Source organism: Dendrobates tinctorius, unplaced genomic scaffold (genome assembly GCF_039654945.1).
Source record: "Dendrobates tinctorius isolate UK_male_01 unplaced genomic scaffold, ASM3965494v1 ptg000043l, whole genome shotgun sequence".
Lineage (NCBI taxonomy): Eukaryota > Metazoa > Chordata > Amphibia > Anura > Dendrobatidae > Dendrobates > Dendrobates tinctorius.
The window spans coordinates 19581425-19595125 of record NW_027361711.1 but is presented as its reverse complement, the minus strand read 5'-3'; the positions used below and the strand labels follow the sequence as shown (position 1 = coordinate 19595125).

Sequence of the window (13701 nt, the reverse complement as noted above, 5' to 3'; positions counted from 1 at the left end):
ACCTCCAAATCGTTAAAAGAGTAAGTTCATCAGAAGAAGATCAAAGTTTTGGAATGGCCCAGGCAAAGCCCAAATCTGAATCCAATTCAAAATCTTTGGGTTACCTGAAGAGGGATGTACACGGGAAATATCCCCCACAATCTGACATATTTGGAGCACTACTGCAATGAAGAGTAGGCAAAGATTTCCAATTATACATGTGTCTTGCTGATAGACTCCAATCCAAACAGACTGAATGTTGTCATAAATTCTAAGGGTACTTCATTAAGGTATTAGTTTAAGGCCGCGTTTACATATTCAGTATTTGATCAGTGTTTTACATCGGTTTTTGTAAGTCAAAACCAGCAGTGGAACAATCAGAGGAAAAGTATAATAGAAACACGTCACCACTTTTGGATTTCTCACCCTCCTGGTTTAGACTTACAAATACTAATGTGAAATACTGACCATATACCGAACATGTAAATGTGGCCTATGGGAGTGCATTTTTATGCAGCCACCCTATTTTAGCTCTTTATTTTTCTATTTCCATCTGAAAAGATTTATTTTTTTTAATTGAATAGAAGAGATTAAGGGTTCGCTAGCGTATAACTCGGACGAGTGCAATGCGAGAAAAAAATGTATTGCAATCAGACCAACATTATTCAATAAGACATTGCAGAACTGTATATTTTTTCTCAGCTGTATTCGGCATGAGAAAAAAATTGCAGCGCACTGGGAATCACTCTGAAATCTGACGGGTGTGAGAAAAAAAAAAATTCTATGCCATATGGAGCATTAGTATGGAATCCGATTTTTATGGATACATTCATTACAGTTCTGTAGCATAGGAAACTGTAAATGGTCTTATCAATAATTGCTAGCCACTGCTGTAATAAACGGTGTGTATACGGACTGAACGCGGATGAAAAGTGACAGAAAATCGTCCCACTTTTCTGGATGAGAATGCGACCGATTTTTATATGTCTGTGTGAGTCATCCCTAAAGGTGGAAAAAGTTCTGAAATTACTCTTGTTGGTATAATTTTTTTATATATGACAAAAACCTGGTATTTTAGACATTTTATATCCACTGTATACATTTTAGTCCACACTATTATAAGAAAGCAGAAGTATACACAGCAATGTCCAAGCACTGCTGCTCTAGTCATCAATTGAAATAAATGCTTCCAAGAATTACTCTCCAGTTATAGGATACGCCACACATCAGGAAAACATGAGCCGGTATCGTAAGTATGTTGAACATGAAGCTTTGTCTCTGCCAAGCTCACGTTGGAGCCTCACTATACGTTACGCTGTATATTACGCTATTGATCATGTGAGTCTACAAGCACTTCTTCAATAATGCATCATTTGATGTTCACCATCATTGTAATAGTGAGCCAGTTGGACGGAGAGAGTAGAATGTGAGAACCTAAATGTGTTTCGTGTTACTCTAGGCTTTCAACGGCAGAGGAATTTAATGTCACAAGACTGTGGAGTCCGAGAGGAGAAATAATTTATAGCTCTAACACAGGATCTAAATATTGGAATAATAGTAAAAATACTAGACGTTATTTATAAGTCGTTAGCATCGGTAAATTTTGCAATCATGCCAAGCAATACACAAACATGACAATATATGAACAGAAAATGAACAATACTAAACATTGAGACAGAAAGAGATTTCTTCACATTAATGAATGGTACTTTTTCATGGGATGATAATATTGCAGAACCATTATTGTGCCATGAAGGATTTTGTTGACCATTGGGCTCTAGGACCTTAGTGGCGACTGCCAGCCAGTTGGCGTTCACAGTGACACAGTCAGGTACAGCACTCATTAACAGGACTACTCCATAGGGCAGGGACTGTCTTGCAAATTTTAACCTGAGGGAGCTATATCTGTGGCAAACACAGAATAATCTGGGTTTAATTCCATAGAAATGTGAAATAATACCAACTAGTGATGAGCGAATTTACTGAGATAAGATGCTATCCGAGCAAGATCGTGTGCTAAAAGAGTATCTTCAGCTTGCTTGAGTACTATGTTCGAATCCCCGCGGTTGCATGTCTCACAGCTGTTGGACAGCCGCAACCCATGCAGGGATTGCCTAACAAACAGGCTATCCATGCATGTGTTGCGGCTATTGAACATCTGCAAGACATGCAGCTGCGGTGGCTCTAACATAGTATTCGAGCACGCCGAAGTCACTCGGTTAGCAAACGAGCATGCTCAGATAACATCTTATCTCAGTACATTCGCTCATCACTAATATGAACCTTAAAATGCATCTGAATTATTGCTAAGTCCAGTGTAAGTTCTTCTCTGATTGTAAACGTTATTGTCCTTTTTCTACCCAGGCAGGTATAACATCTTCTGACCACTACAGAGTTTACTCCCCAGACATCTTTGGCTCCACATTACTGTTGCCATTGTAGAATAGCAGGAAACTTGGGATGCAGTGACGAGCAGGAGGCAGAGCAAGAGTTAAAGGGTTTATTACAGGGGATACTCCACGCAGGGAGAGAAAGAGTTAAGTAGGGAGTAAAAACTGAGTATTGTAACAGGGTAAGAACGAATACTTATGTAAGTGGTAAATTTATCAGTCTGATGGTTTCCGGACAGGGGAAACTTGTAATCCCACGGTGGCGCCGCAAGTCACACGTGAAGTCTCTGTCCTGATCCTGAAGAAAGTTGAGGCACTGTCTCCTGATGGAAGCGGCGTATCCTGGTTCTCCTAGGCGAGGTCCTGCGTTCCCAGGGCGATGTACTTGGAGGAAAGTAGTCTGTGGCACCGCCAGAGTGTGACTCAGTTCAGTGGCAGAAGCGGGGGTGAAATGACCCGGCTCTATATGATTCACCTGGTCAGAGTTAGGCCGCACGCCCGCGGCAGTCAGCAGAACGGTGCAGGATGAATTCTCGGTGACGGGGGTGAGTGGACACACGGTATGAGTCGCTCACAGTCAGTGTGTGCACGGGCAGAGGAGCTGCAGTGCGGGCCTGGATCATCGCATAGCTCCAAGGAGAGTGAATCAATCTTCTCCTGCTGCGCGCTCTGTTTTCCCGCCAAGTGTCCCGCTTTTCCACGCACAGTCTCTTTTATCTCTGTCACGCCCCCTATTGTCGAGTGCAAAGGTCCGTCCGGGTCAGAAAGCTTTCCCCCGGCAACATTGGTGACAGCCCCAATATTTCCGAAACCGACGCGAGAGAGGTACCACCGGCCCAGTCCATCTTCCTCTTCCTACACCATCATGGACTTCCTAGAGCCACATAAATCCCCCATTATTTAATGCTTCCATCAATACTGGGCTTGCGGCTGTCTCTTGTAGCCATATTCCCCAAAATGAATTCAAACCCTTGATCGGGCCTCTACATTAATTCACACCCAACATTTAGTGACAGCCCACACAATGTACCTGAAGAAACTCAGGCCTCTGACCAAACTCAAGAATGTATTCAGACCTCAAATATGCAAAGTTAACAACTATGCCCTCCAAGAAACTGCTTTCTATGCCACTTGTCCCATGTACAGCTCCCCATGGCTGCCTTCTTTCACAATGACTGGTCTCTACTCCCAGCGCTTAGGACAAATGGTCAATATAGTGTGAAAGTCACTTAAACCTTCATTGCCATATAGATAATTAAATATTTGAGCAAACAAAAGTAATTTTATAAATTGTGGTGTATTTTTGCTGATTAGTATTAGATATTCGAAAAGCTCTATTAAAAAAAAAGCTTCATTACAATTCTGAGATAATACCCAACGTGCAAATTCCAATCCTCCACTCTTTCCATCACTACCTAGCATCCTCAAAACTTTGAATTCACCCTGAAAGGATACTTTTTTTCTACAAGCATATAACCTATCCTACTATTTTCCTTAACTGTTGTCCCCATACATCCTCCATCAATATACCACCTATTGCCATTAGATCATATAAATTTTGAAGACATATGAGCATCTCTACCCTTCACCTAATGTATCAAGGGAACACTTGAGCAGTTAGTTATTGTAGGAATCATGGTGGCTCAGTGGTCAGCACTGTTACTTTGTAGTGCTGGGGTTCTTGGTTCAAATCCTACCAAGTACAACATCTACAATGAGTTTGTATGTGCTCCCTGTGTTTGTATGGGTTTCCTGATGAAGAAATACTGATAGGGAGTATAGATTGTTTGCCCCATTGGGGACAGTAATGTCTGTGGAATATGATGATGCTAAGTAAGTGGGCTTACTAAAAAAATGAAAAGGGGGCTTTTTAAAGACATTTTTCATTGTGGTGTCAATGTTGTTATTTGTGCCAAATTTATTCAAGCCTAGCAAAAAATGTGATAAATTTGTCACATCTTAAGATATCACGCTTCTGTCTAGAAATGTTCCTCCACTTTTCTGCCACACCCTTACTGCAGGGAGTTTTACAAGTCGCAAATCATAAATCTAGCGAAAACCTGATTTGTATAGATAACCATGACGACTTTTAAAGAAGAGCAAACTAGCAAAATGTCAGAATTTTTTGCACTAAAATTGACATGTGGTAAGATACGCAACTTTTAGGCACCAGAAAACTGGCACAAAAGCCTCAATGCATGCCCCCTTTGTTTTAATCTCTTTGAAGTTTTTCTTTATGCAGAGAAAGTAGGCGGCGCTCCGAAAAGTTAATTGAGAGTAGAGTATTTCACAATCCACTGTAATCCATGTTCTTTATGCACATCTTATATATGGTCATAGTTATTTTTATAAATGTTTTTTTATATGGTTTCAGCTGAAATTCAACATTGTCTAGTGAATGCTGGGGATGTTGGCTGTGGAGTCTTTGAATGCTTTGAGAACAATTCTTGTGAGATCCGAGGTCTACATGAAATCTGCATGACCTTTTTACACAATGCCGGTAGATTTGATGCACAGGTAATGTAAGACATTTCATGATTTGATTTCCTAATAGTATTGTAATTTCTTGCACAATATCCAAATTCTTTAAGGCATTTAGATCAATGGTATTTGATTTCTACTTGTTCCATCAGGACACACACCACAAATTAAACTCTAGACATAATGTATTCTATAGAGGCCAGCTGATTCTACCATGGGGTCTTTAGGGACTGAGGCCCCCCTTTGATTATTGCCATCCTCTTTGCCACTAGCTGAAAAGGCTATGGTTTGAAACTTTTCTTTGCGGAGTAACTTATTTTTGTCATGCGTAAGAGTAGGGTTTCTACAAAGCTCGTGGAAGGTGGAGTAAACCGTGCTGGGATGCAAACCAAGCAATAGCGTTGAGGAAGCCATTTTGATCATTGCTATATGTCCCCCTCTTTTCTATATACACGACTTCCAAGAACGATAACTGCTAAGTGTAACATGGGATAAGTTATAGGGTATGCATGTAATGCATGGAATCTGATGACTGAGTTTAAAGACCTAGCCATGCAGATATTGCTTATTGTATTACACAATTGTAATATGTAAAATTTGTCTTTCAGGGAAAATCATTTATCAAAGATGCCCTTAAATGCAAAGCTCATGGTCTAAGACATAAATTCAGTTGCATCAGTCGTAAGTGTCCTGCCATTAAAGAGATGGTCTACCAGCTCCAAAAAGAATGCTATGCCAAGCACGACCTGTGCTCTGCTGCCAAGGAAAATGTCCAAGTGATTGTGGAGATGATTCACTTCAAAGACCTTCTGTTACATGAGTAAGTGATGATGGTCAGGAAGCGTCACAGATTTGCCAGGAGCATTTTATGTCCATTAGTTCAGGAATTCCTTCTTGTAAAGTTTATAGCTAGTAGCATAAATCTGACATTTCAAATACATGTCATATGTAGAGTTGATATTTTAATTAATGATAGCTGAATAGTCATGAAATAGGGCTGTTTTTTATGTGAAACTGAGAAACCTTGAAGCCGTCACACATCATTTGCTGAAAAAAATATATTATCAGGATTATTATCACTCCAACATATACATCAACAATATTCCTAATATGTGTATAATATTTGGTTAACTACTAATTGGTTAATGAGACAGCATGGGGGGCACTTCTTTGTGGGTAATTTGTTATTTCGCTCATTTCTATGTAGTAGTGTCCATGGAAGTTCTTATAGGTAAGGCCCATATCAGATCAAAGTCGTCCAAACCCACCATTTTCCTCAGAATTTGCCCTTTCTAAATCAAAATATTCACCTTGGTCTCACATCTAAGATGTTAAGAACACTTGTCACACTCGTGATTTAAGCATCTACAATAGGCATTAATATATAACCTTGCCTATGCCATGGGCTTGGACAATAAGTTGAGATTTGTTTTTTACATACAGGTGCATCTCACAAAATTAGCGTTTCATCAAAAAGCTAATTTGTTTCACTTCTTCAATAAAAAAAGTGAAACTCATATATTACATAGAGTTATTACAAACAGAGTGATCAATTTCACGTGTTTATTGCTGTTAATGATTATGGCTTACAGCCAATGAAAACCCAAAAGTCATTCTGAAATGTATGTTCAGTAAATGTACTAATACTTGGTCGGGGCTCCTTTGGCATCAATTACTGCATCAATGCGGTGTGGCATGGAGGAGATCAGCCTGTGGCACTGCTGAGGTGTTATGGAAGCCCAGGTTGCTTTGATAGCAGCCTTCAGCTCATCTGCATTGTTGGGTCTGGTGTCTCTCATCTTCCTCTTGACAATACCCCATAGATTTTCAAAGGGGTTAAGGTCAGGATAGTTTGCTGGCCAACATTTCGGATTGTAAAATCATTTTTCAAGCTGGTGTTATAAAGTATTCTAATTTACTGAGATGAGGACTTTTGGGTTTTTATTGGCTGTAAGCTATAATCATCAACATTAACAGAAATGAATACTTGAAATAGATCACTCTGTTTGTAAAGACTCTATATAATATATGAGTTTCACTTTTTGTATTGAAGAACTGAAATAAATTAACTTTTTGATGATATTCTATTTTTGTGAGATGCACTTGTACAACACGAAAGATCATAAGAAAGTAATCATCTTCCTAGTCTTACTAGGTCTGTTCCATGATTATGATTATTCTCATACTACTTAAAGACTTTTAAACAGGATATTGGTGAGAATTTAACTATTTTTCTTAACTCCTTTGTGACATGCGCCGTACTAGTACAGCGCATGTCGCATCTCCCCCTTTGATGTGGGCTCCGGCGGTGAGCCCACATCTTTCCTGGGACATGTCAGCTGTTTTGAACAGCTGACATGTGCCCGCAATAGCCACGGGTGGAATCGCTATCCACCCGCGGCTATTAACCCATTAAATGCCGCTGTCAAACTCTGACAGCGGCATTTAACGTGCACGTCCGGCCATCGGGCTGTAAATCCGCCCACCAGTGACCCCGTCATGTGATCGGGGGTTACTGGTGGATTGGCATGACAACCTGAGGTCTCCTGTAGACCTCTATGGTTGTCAGTGCCGGCTTGCTGTGAGCGCCACCCGGTGGTCGGTCCTTATAGCAAGTGACTAATTCTGCTATATAGAGGCGATTTAATCATCGCCTCTATGTAGCAGAGGCGATCGGGTTATGGCAATTTCTAGTCTACTATGGAGACTATTGAAACATGCTAAAAGTAAACAAAAAAGTTTTTCAAAATATTAAAAAAAATGATTGTTCAAATCACCCCCCCTTTGCCCCATTCAAAATAAAACAATAAAAACAAAATCAAACATAGACATATTTAGTATCGCCACGTTCAGAATCGCCTGATCTATCAATAAAAAAGTATTAAACTGATCGGTAAATAGCGTAGCAAGGAAAAAAGTCAAAACACCAGAATTACGTTTTTTTTTGGTCGCTGCAACATTGCGTTAGAATTTAATAACGGGTGATCAAAAGATCGTATCTGCACTAAAATGGTATCATTAAAAACATGAGCTCGGCACACAAAAAATAAGCCCTCACTTAACCCGATATCATGAAAAATGGAGACGCTACGGGAAAAGAAAAGATCGCATTTTTTTTTTTTTTTTTAACAAAGGTTGGAATTTTTTTTTACCACTTAGATAAAAAAGAACCTAGACATGTTTGGTGTCTATGAACTCATAATGACCTGGATAATCATAATGGCAGGTCATTTTTAGCATGTAATGAACATGGTGAAAAAAAAAACAAAAAACAAGTGTGGGATTGCACTTTTTTTGCAATTTCACCACACTTGGAATTTTTTCCTTGTTTTTGAGTACACGATATGGTAAAACCAATGGTGTCGTTCAAAAGTACAACTTGTCCCGCTAAAAACAAGCCCTCACATGGCCATATTGATGGAAAAATAAAAAAGTTATGGCTCTGGGAAAAAGGGGAGCGAAAAACCAGCGTAAAAACGAAAATGGGGTGCCGCGCGAAGGGGTTAAAGAAGATATGAAGGTGATGCCATTGGAACACTTTAAAGGGAATTTATCACTAATAAAATGCAATCCAACTCATTAACTTCATGTTATAAGATTCAGGATAGGAAAAATGTGGTCAGACAATCCGCTCAGGAGGTTTTACCTGAGAAAGGAGCTCTGTGAGACTCTGAAACGCGTAGAATAAAGACCACCGTATTAATAAACCGAGTTTTTAGTGATTCGCATTTCAGATTGTCTGACCACATTTTTCCTATCCTGAATCTTCTATGTTGGTCCCTCATGGATCTGTGGAATCCTCTATTGCCTGTTACAAAACTCCATTTGGTGAGTGTATTACTTGAAATTGTTATCTGCACACCGGATAATGCACTATTGCGCTATTTCTCTTTTACAGCAATCTTATCAACTTCATGTTATAGAATATCAGGGTCTGAGCAGGTTTTATAGGAAAAATCAATATATCTTGTAACTTATTGACTGAAATGCCCTGGAGTCCAGGAGGCGGCTTTACTCAGTGCAGGAGTTGAGCATGAGCATACATACAGAGGTGGCTATCGGTCACAGTTTCAGACCGCCTGTTGGGCTATTAAGCATTGGAGGAACATGGTTTTAATTACTGTATTTTTTGGACCATAAGACGCACTTTTTTCCCAAAAAATTTTGGGGAAAAATGGGGGTGCGTCTTATGGTCCAGATGCACTTACCAGGAGACACCATCCGAGGCTGATGGGCGGCGATTTGGCAGATGATTGGTGGTGCGGGGGCTCCGCAGGCATTGGTGGAAATCCCGGAGCCCCCGCACATCCATCCCGGGCTGGTGCGGCACTTTTGCAGGTGATCAGCGGTGCAGGGGCTCCGCCGGCATTTTGTGAAAGGAGCCCCCGCACTTCCAGTGTTGTAATGCTGATTTGAAAATGGCCGCGCATAGTGAGATCTCATGAGATGAGATGTCGTCCCGGGAGACGCGATCTCGTCTCCTGAGATCTCACTCTGCGCTTGCGGCGCCTCCGGCAGCCATTTTCCTTAAGCTCAATTCAATGTAATTGAGTGTAATGCTGAATTGAGCTTCAGGAAAATGGCCGCAATGTAATGCTGAATTGAGCTTCAGGCTTCAGGAAAATGGCCTCCGGAGGCGGCGCATGTGCAGAGTGAGATCTCAGGAGACGAGATCTCGTCTCCCGAGATCTCACTATGCGCGGCCATTTTCAAATCAGCATTACAACAATGGAAGTGCAGGGGCTCCTTTCACAAAATGCCGGCGGAGCCCCTGCACCGCTGATCACCTGCAAAAGTGTCGCACCAGCCTGGGATGGATGTGCTGGGGCTCCGAGATTTCCACCAATGCCGGCGGAGCCCCCGCACTACCGATCATCTGCCAAATCGCCGCCCATCAGACTAGGATGGATCTGTGGGGGCTTTCACAAAATGGCAGAGCCCCCACACCACTGAACCTGCTGCACCAGCCAGGGATGAGCCAGACCACCTCCTGTGACCCCACTCCACCAGCATTGCATATCACACCCTACCCCCCAGGTAAGCTGAATAATTCGGACTGTAAGACGGACCCTCATTTGATGCATTAATTTTTTTCCCTATTTTTCTTCTGAAAATTTGGGGTGCGTCTTATAGTCCGAAAAATACGGTATTAAGATACTAGTTACACTGAAACTGAGATAGGAGATGAGAGCTGCTACTGATGAGGTCCTATCTACTGTAAATAGGAGGGGGAGGAGGAGGAGCTCTGCCTCTTAGCTCCTCCTTCCTTCCGTCTACATAGTATTGTATCCATATCAACTGCCATCTCTTATCTCAGTAATGGGAAAGTCTATTTTTACTGAATACAGATTTTACTCCAGAATTGAGAATATTCATAATAATTGCTCAATTTAGGCAGAGAAATAAGCAGATTTCTATACTAATATATGTTACAAAGTTAATTATTTTCTTTTGTACTATTGATATATGAACTAAAATTTAAAACAACTGTTAAAAGGGCAGGAAATGCAATGTATGTGTTTTATGTAAGTATCTATGGAAATTAGGGGCAGCATGGTGGCTCAGTGGTTAGCACTGCAGCCTTGCATCGCTGGAGTCCTGGGTTTACATCCCACCAAGGACAACATCTACAAGTAGTTTGTATGTTCTCCCCATGTTTGCGTAGGTTTCTTCCTGGTATTCTGGTTTCCTCCCACATTCCAAAGACATACTGATACAGAATTTAGATTGTGAGCCCCATCGGGGACAATGATGATAATGTGTGCCAACTGTAAAGTGCTGCGGAATATGTTGGTTCTACATAAAAATTATTATTATTATTAAATTAGAAGAAATGTTATCTGACAGCCACAGTTAATATTAAAACCCATGGGATGTGGTGTAATATTCAGTAATAATTCTTTTAGATGGTATAAATTATTCATCTTTCAATGAACTCTTTCTTTCTACAGGCCCTATGTTGACTTGGTCAACATCCTGCTAACCTGCGGAGATGAGGTGAAAGAGGCAATTACCCGTAGCGTACAAGCCCAGTGTGCCCAGAATTGGGGAAGCCTTTGTTATATTCTTAGCTTTTGTACCTCGGCCATACAAGCAGATGCTTCCGAAGGGTCCAATACTAGCCCAGCAAGAAAACAAGGAGATTTAGTGAAAGGAGACACTGGGAAGTCCATTCGAAGCCATAGCGATTTTTCTTTTCAGTCTGACTTGGAAAGAGATGCCAAGGCCTCCAAAAGTGAAAAAGTTAACAAATTAATGCCAAATAATCGTGGAAAGACGAGCTTTAACAAAATGGTGTTCAGTGCCACAGAAAGCTCTGATAAACCGGTCGGTCTAACAGATGTCAGAAGGTGAAATTGTCTTATTACAAGGTTTTTCTCTTCTCCTTCATTCAGAAGTTTCTCATGTTTCCTTCTATGGACATTCCAAGGCATTTATAATACATAAGGGCAATGCTGTGCTTGCAGTTCATTCTCAGATCCTGCAGCATTACCCCAAGCTTCTATGAAGAAGATGGAGCAGACTTTCAGAATTGTACCCTTCCTCAGCTCATTTCACTTTCAGCGATTGCTGGTATTAGATACGATATGTAAAAATCAAAGTTAGAAACTGCACTGCAATGCTAGTGAAGAAACTGTTCACGTAAGTTGTAAGCTATCCCTGCCTAAAGATTCTGCAATCCAAAGTCATAAGTAGCGTGCACTGTCCACTGGATCTGTTACTTATCCAAAATGTGCAGCCTTTAATGGATAAGATCGTCCGTTACTTGTAGCTTTTTTCTTCTTTGGAAGAGTTCTGTGATGTCTCTGATGGTGAGTCCAAGTTTTACTGCAGCGCTCCAGCCAATAGCATTGCGGTCAGCTGATTTGATTCAGACCAACCTGCTCCGGGCGTTGTGACTACACTTGCTATGGAAAGGTCCATGAATCAAAAAGATGTGACTTTGTGTTTTGAAGGTAGCATCTTCCTCTGGGATTGTATCATGTCTGGACCCGGTGAGCGTATATAGAGACAAGTTTGCTACAAACAAGACACTACCTTCAAAATGCGTAGGATTAGTTACATCTTTTTGTTTCACGTCCACTCCATAGCAAGTGACGTCACATCACCCAGAGAAGGTTGCTCAGAAGCAAATCAGCTGACCACAAGGCCCGACCAGAGCGCTACAGGAAAACTTGGACTCACCCTCACAGACATTGCTGAACTCTTGCACAGAAGTAAAAAGCTACAACTGATGAATGATCCATGAATGATCTCTGCTTCTTATCCATTGAAAGCTGGAGATTTTGGATAAGTAACAGATCCAGTGGATACGCTACTTGTGACTTCGGATAACCACATTTTTAGGTAGGAAGAATTTACTACTTACGTGAAGCGTTTCTTCAATTTCTTTACAGCACAGTTTATAACTTTGATTTTTATTTTTCTACCTTTGGTAGCAGGAAAAAGTTACAACAGATTTTTTGGCGCTAATTGCAGCAGCATGTTGGGAGCGCCGATAATACAATACATTTAGATATGATATGTACCAATAACAAGATTGAGATAAAATTAAACAACTAAAGTAGATTAATGCCCTTTTACTCGGGCCAATGGTCGTCAGAATGAATGTTTATCTAAACCCTTGTTTGTGAGCTGTTCGAATCTTTTATGTGAGCACAAAAATCGTCCATAGTAATTGTATGTATCCTTGTGTATACAGGGATATGCTGCGCATATACAAACTGTTGTAAAGATCGTTCATCCCTTTAGAGGTTACACAAAAGCAGAGATTGCTGCATGTTCAGACAGTTCATCTGCCTGTCTAAGAAGTAACATTGAAAGCTACGGTGTCACTGATAAAAATAGGTTCAGTTTTTAAGCAATATGATATACTGTTCCTCTATAAAAAAAAAAAGGTTGGGTTGATATTCAAGCTATAGCCTATAAATAAATGTGATATACCCCTTAAGGTTGGATTTGATAAGGAAAAATGCTAATTTTCATTTTTATTTCACAAATCAAGAGTACACATGAAAATAAAAATACTAATATATCTTATTAGATAAATTTGCTTTTTTTGTCTGTCAGAACCGATGATTTATTTTCAAAATTTTCAATTCTCAGGTAAAATCTGTATTCAGTGAAGACAGATTATTACATTACTATGATAGAAGATGACCATTGCCCTTAATAAATTTCTATGTAAGACAAATGGGAGAGGCTTGCCCTGGACCGTCGCAAGGCAGGATCACCTCAGATGCTCGTGCAGCTGAAGACAGGAGAATCTTTAAGGCAAACAAAAGCATGCACAGGGCACAAGCTGTATCTACTGTCCTAACTACATCTACTTACTGGTGGCCTATATGTGGGCTAGCCTTCAGGACCCAGATTGGCCTCAACAGTCACCTCCGGCTCCAAAGCCACTGATCCTCCTCTAAACTCTGAGGTCATGGTTGTCCTCGACTATGAAGGGCAAATACTTGTAGACGGTAGGAGGGATGAGCTGGAAGCAGAGCTCCAACCCTCATTGTCTATATAGAAACTTATTACCACCATCTGCCATTTCCTATCCCAGTAATGTAATAATTTCATTTCACTGAATATAGATTTTACCTCAGAATTGAGAATTTTGAAAATGAAAGCTTAGTATTGGCAGATAAAAAAGCAGATTTCTCTGAAAAAATACATTACAAAGTTGCTTATTCTAATGTGTATTTTTGAATCATGAAATAAAAATAAAAAAGGTGGTTACTTTTTAAAAGTTATAACTTAACTATAATCTAAAAAGATCCAGTTATTACTTATAATTAATTCTAATTACTATAATTTCTATAGGTGATCTACACACTTTATTTATTGCATAACTTAA

General features: G+C 40.3%; 1 protein-coding gene across 2 annotated transcripts in view; it reads left to right on the top strand.

Annotated features, from left to right (window-relative positions):
* The window catches only part of STC2 (stanniocalcin 2), a 152799-nt gene extending 140806 nt beyond the window's left edge, over positions 1-11993 (top strand). For both annotated transcript variants that reach the window (XM_073575236.1, XM_073575235.1), the window contains 3 exons: positions 4744-4886; positions 5459-5670; positions 10802-11993. In XM_073575236.1, coding sequence (XP_073431337.1) covers positions 4744-4886; positions 5459-5670; positions 10802-11204 — 758 coding nt within the window. In that variant the 3' untranslated portion in view covers positions 11205-11993. The remainder of the gene's footprint in view (positions 1-4743; positions 4887-5458; positions 5671-10801) is intronic.
* The last annotated feature ends 1708 nt before the right edge of the window (positions 11994-13701 follow it).